Raw genomic sequence first — 6,000 nt, 5'->3', positions numbered from 1 at the left:
AAAGTCTGAATTATAAAAGTAAACTGCCCTTATAGCTTCATCATCCTATATATGTAAACAAAGTGCCAGCTAACTAGTGAAAAAGCAAGTTTAAGGTTTTTGTAAAATGTATTTACAGCTTTCTTGTACACCTAGAATAGTTTCCCAATGTTTTCCTTTTCTCCTCTCCTATTTATGACATTCAATGAAACAATGTAATTTTGCAAAATTAAAAGGGTTCCTGTCTTATTTTTGCCTTCAGCTTCATGTTAGAGGCACATACTTCTAGACTCAAGCACTATAATGCATAGTGGAAATCACCAATTAAAACAGCAACAGCAATAGCAATGAAATATATTGCAAATGAGAACACCTGTCATTTAAAAATTAAATGCTTTTGTAAACACTGTCACACTGCAATGCTGTGTTAGGTGAGTTATGTAAGGCTTGCGTTAACATGCTGATTATCTTTTTTCAGAATATGTTTAAATGATCTAAACATTGTCACAGGTTCAACTCAATTAAAATATACCAGAAGTAGCCCAGTGGCACACACATTTGAATTTTGCAATCACAATATGTCTATAAAGTGTAAATTTTTGGGTTGTTTTATACAAATCCTTTTTATATTAAAACTTAAAACCCCATACACTCCCCCGATATCCCATAATAAAACAAACCCAAACCTTCATTAGACAACACTGGCATTTTTTTGCTTTTTTCTCCCTACAGTTCTATTTATATCACTAAATCCATGGTGGCCAATGTATTCACAGGCTGAAAGAAAGGATATTATCACACACTCCAGTCAACAGTTAAAACAGAAGATTTGTTATGTTTATAAGTAAGATCATGGCCAATGTTAGAATTACATATATAATAACAACAGCTGTTCTGATAATACATTTAGAATGTCAGTGTCACTTTTTATAGCCTTCAACTATGTGCTTTAGCTTTATTAAACACATTTTAACTGCTTAAAATTTTTAACATTAGCAACTTTGTGGTTGTTAAGTCCAAGGTTTCTGTAATTTCTGAATTAATGTTTAACTGATCTGATGGTTTTATTATATTTTTAGGGAAATAGAATATACCCATTAGTACTTATGTTCAATGGTTTGAAATGTGTCTAATTTCACTTTTCTAAAAAAGGCTATTAGAAAGGTAAAATTAACTGAAGTTGAATCTGCCAAATACAAATTGATATTTAAGAGCTTATATTCTAATCCTAAATATAATGGCATAAATTCTTCTAGCAAAAACAGCTTCTACATCTGTATAAAGCCCTGACAAGATTTAAGCATTGTCTTGCTTTTGACTGTCCTCTGTGTGTCTCCAATTTACTTTTATTCAGGAATGTTCAAATGATTCTATATAGCACAATGCTACTGCAGTTCTGTACTATGATAAGCTTTTTAAATAAAACCAACAAATACCTAGTCAGGAATAAACTGAAAAAAATTTACATTCTTCTCTTTAAAAAGTAAATAAAATAACATTATTTAAAATGTGAATCAGCTATAAGACATATTATACAATTACATAGATACATATCAACACAGCACAATCAATTTGCCAAAAATAAATGAATATAAAGCCAATATGAATGTTGGCATATATGCATGTACAATGATTATAGCATTCATAATTGCACTATACCTACAATCAATTTCCAATTATAAGGTGTTTTATGAGGGAACAAAACCTAGCAACTATTCTTATTAATGTTGTTTTAGAGTAGGGAGTATTAAGGATGAGAAACATCTCATTAGTATTTATTGTTAACTTTGTTACTCAAGTAATAAGAGATTGTTTTTCCACCTCTCCTTTGCTGTTGAGAGGCAGCAGCTTCTGTGCTAAGTGCACCCTATTGCTACTTGGCAATGTAAGTAATTCAATGTCTGACCTCAGAGTTCTCTGTAGCTTGCTAGCAATCATGCACCTGGTCAAAAAATACCTTTCAACCCAAGCTGCTCATTGATGGGTGCTACATTTTTGTTATTAAAATTTTTCATGTTTAAATTTCAAGAGTGATTTGCATTAAGAAATCTTTCTAAAGAACATCAAGAGAGACTATTTTGCATGAAACCTATAAAATGTCTGTGAATAGGTTAAGAGGCAACCTTATCAAGAAAGGTTTCTGAATGTGATCATTCATCAGTAATAAACGAGGTGCTTGATATTATTAGAAAAAACACTGTATGCAATCTCATGCCATCTCTGACATAAAGAGAGAAATAAACTGTCTTCTATACACATATACTTAGTAGCATGTTCACTCACACTGTTGTTTTTGGCATTAGAAAATGGAACACAATAAAAACAGGAACATATGAGTTAAAACTATGTTTATCATTTGGCAGTTGACTCAGTCAAGTCAATTCCCAATCCATTAGTTTGGCATTTCAATCACTATCCTATGTTTCAAAAGTATTGGTTTCATAAAAAGCCATATTTGGCAAGATTTTATACAGCAAAAAAACTTCTTTTCTACCGTGGAAAAACACTTTAAAAAAGCTCTAACTTAAGAAAAAATGCACACAACTGAAAAATAAACCCCTACCCCTGTTTCCGGCTGTAGCCACTGGGGAAAATGTAGTGTCCATGACATTTCTACTTGTCATTAGTGATTAAAGAAAAGAGAAAATAATGGCACATGGCAATTAAAAAGAGATTCGATGATATTCTATGGACATCTGAGGTTTATGTCTTTAATTATTTTATTACTGTCTTCTATGCATCTTTCTGAACTGTGAAAGTATGTTTAAATTCTAAATCCATACACAACTATTTCTATTTTGCAATTCCCAATATTCTAGTCTCAGAAGTGAAGACAGAATGAGAACACTAATTTTAAGAATGAAAAAAATCATACTATCAGTACTTCTGATCCTTCAGAGAAAGCACATTCTGTAAAATTTGAATGACTGATAACTTCACTTCTGATGATAGTAACTTTCTTGGCCAAGTCACTCAACAGAAAATATATTATCAAGGAATGTAAGTGGTAAAATGGCCATTGTACTTTCAAAACATAGCGGGGGAGGAAGGAGGGAGACAAAGGGTCAGGGAAAGAGGAAACCAGCTTGATTTTGCTGCAATAGCAAAAACCTGTTATCCTTTGTGAGTGTATGACTGAGAATTTAGAAACCACTGAGTCACAAGATTTTGCCTAAAAAATAAGAAAATGTACTGTGACTGTACTTCAGCATATTTTGGTTTTCCTCCATATAGTTTAAATAAAATCATAATATCAACTAAAAAACTCTGAACATTCACAGAGTGCAGGCCAGCAATAAATTAGTATTATGCAACTTGTTTTCACAGATAATCCAGTCCCTATTGTGCATCTTCAATCACACAAAGGTGGTTTTGGAGGGCCTTTTAGGCACAGTTAGACCAAGTTGTATTCCTTCAGGTTTAACTGTAGAATCGTGTCCTTGACAGCAGCAAAGACAAAGCGTATATTCTCTGTGTCTGTAGCACAAGTGAAGTGGGAGTAGATAATTTTGTCACTATCTGGATTCAGGTCTACAAACATCTTCAAGATGAACTCTCGTGCTGCTTGTGCATCCCGTTGTGGTCCTGATAATTAAGAAGAAAAAGTCAGTTTCTCTTAAAGTCAATTCAATATTTGAGCTTATTAAGGTGGGGAACCTCAGGAGCAGAAAACAGAAGAAAGACTCAATCTGTTATCTTTGTATGAGAGAGGAAAGGAAAAAATTTAATAACAAATACTACCATATACTATTTTTTTCCCAGTGGGGACCATTAAAAAATAAAAATTGAAGGAAATTCCAGAAGGTGATAATAGAAGAGCTGTTCTTTTTGTGCTTTCTTCTTTCTTCAATAAGGTGTTAAAAATGGAGAGATGAACTTGATGACCCCACAAAATGAACAACAGAATAATTAGTTGCTTCATACTCATTAAAAAAAATTAACAGATCTGGCCCATTTTCAGTCTACTGTATTTAAACAGTACATTCTTTTAAAATGTAGCATAATCAAGTTACATCTTAAACTAGTTTGACACCGTCCCCAACGGAATTTAATTTACTTTAGCGTAGTGGGTTTGGTTCAATTTCCTCACACGGGGCACCAATTCTGATTTCAAACCACCACATTTAGTGATAGCAACATATACATGCTTGCTAGTTGAAGCTGTTCAATTGCAAAACTTAATGTTCTAACAAATCAAATGTCTAAATTATATATAACAATTCTATTAAATTTAAGCAAAGTCTGTAATTCTCAGAGCATGAAGTCTACATAACCAAACTGTATATTCTGCTTTGCATAAGGCAGAAGGCAAAATAATGACTTCCAATCTATAGGATTGAGAATTGGTTCACGTTCACAGCCAAAAGAGCAGCACAGAAGTAGGAACATCAGCCACAAGTTATTTTTTCTTATACTGTATATACATATACTGTTCCAGTGCAATTTTCATAGGCCATTATTCCATTGTCCTCCTGTTTCTGCAATGTGGGTTTATACAGAACATGTATGTTTGCCATGCCTCTTCCTCCTATCTCCTTATTAGTTCTGGTCTTGTTATATGACAATATAACCAGCACTCAGCTGTTATATAGTTCTGTCCTTCAATGGTTATGAACTCTGTACTTAGGAAGTTAGCATGTGCCCACATAACTTTCAATGACTGCAAAATAAAACTTATTTTTAATATTTAAATACAAATTTAAACATTTCTAATTTGGATAAATGCACAAATTATGTAACAATGGCATCACAAAAGATAAAATACTTTCTGGTATCTATTGGTTGCAAAGCCTTGTGGAAGGAGAACATGATTCTACAATATCTTGTATGCACATGAATATGCATATCTATATATAGACATATACAGAGACTTACACATTTTCTGAGATGTAGAGGACATGTAAACATAATAATTTCTCTGAACCAGGGCAAAGAGGACTTCTAAATTTTTAAAATGTCTAAACACAACAGGTTCTAGCCTTTAGCTTCATCACATATTCTATAGAAACAGCAGCAAAGTTAATGTCCCTATTATTTTTTTTTTTACTCTTAGGAAGTTTAAATATTTGTAAAGAAGACTCCAACACTTTCAAAGACAATGATTTCTTAAAAATAAGACATTTATTGGTTTAATCAACTTCCTAGAATTTTGTTAAACACTTTTACAGTGGGTAGGCACTGACAGGTTTTGTTCCTCTTTTAAAATCTACTGCACTATTTAAAGCCCACATCCAAATTTTGCTTGCCTAATAATAAGTCTGGTTATCATAATGTAATTCAAGTACAGAAAACTGAGATTAAAAAGAAAGTTTACCATCTTAGGTATTTAGAAAAAGGGAATGAACCAATGCTAGATTTACAACGCTAAACGGTTACAATCTAACTAATCTTGGAAAAGAATTCTAATACAAATCAGTAGGTTTCTTGTCCATAGCTCCCTTTTTAGCAATCTTAAAAGGGTTTCTCTATATGATAGTCAAGTTTTGTATAAAAAGCACTACAATTTAGCTTGGCTACATTAACTTGGAATTGTCAGCATTTATTTTCTTTGAAGACTCTGGAGGGGAGTGCGCTCCCACAGATAGATATTTTTGAATTCTTTCCTTTCCAAACATGGTCACTTTTTGTCTTTTTCCTTACTCCCAGCTCTTCATTCCAGCCTTTGAGTTGGTCTTTTAGTATGATCTCTGAAAGCATATCTTCATGTGATACTCTCACCCTTGAGCACATCTCAGTCTCTCATCCAATGTTGTTATGACATACTGTGCAGTACAACTGCTTGGTTTAATCAGTCCAGTTTGCCATCCTGGTTACCATTTCTGATCCTGTCCTGAGTTGACTATATGATGCTTTTATCCCCAATAGTCTTGTTCTGTTTATGCTGAATAATAAGTTTTGCACCTTTAAGACTTGTTCCAGAGAGTGAAGGGGGGAGACAAGAAGCGCGCAGTTTGTTTTCAGACACTGCACTCACTCCTCCACATTCCTCCTCCTGGACTGTTGTTGTCTGTGGGTGGACAG

At 33.3% G+C, this 6,000-nt stretch overlaps 1 protein-coding gene across 1 annotated transcript in view; it reads right to left on the bottom strand.

Moving 5' to 3' along the window:
* Positions 1 to 3,270: 3,270 nt before the first annotated feature.
* Positions 3,271 to 6,000, bottom strand: part of LOC139599012 (guanine nucleotide-binding protein G(q) subunit alpha) — a 201,174-nt gene continuing 198,444 nt past the window's right edge. Inside the window, exon 7 of the mRNA XM_071445944.1 lies at positions 3,271 to 3,564. Coding sequence (XP_071302045.1) covers positions 3,374 to 3,564 — 191 coding nt within the window. The 3' untranslated portion in view covers positions 3,271 to 3,373. The remainder of the gene's footprint in view (positions 3,565 to 6,000) is intronic.

This window comes from Agelaius tricolor, unplaced genomic scaffold (assembly GCF_023055355.1).
Source record: "Agelaius tricolor isolate 1412-34295 unplaced genomic scaffold, bAgeTri1.0.p SCAF_21, whole genome shotgun sequence".
NCBI classification, from domain to species: Eukaryota; Metazoa; Chordata; class Aves; order Passeriformes; family Icteridae; genus Agelaius; species Agelaius tricolor.
Note: the sequence above shows the minus strand (reverse complement) of the source record. Positions and strands in the feature narration are given on the sequence as shown.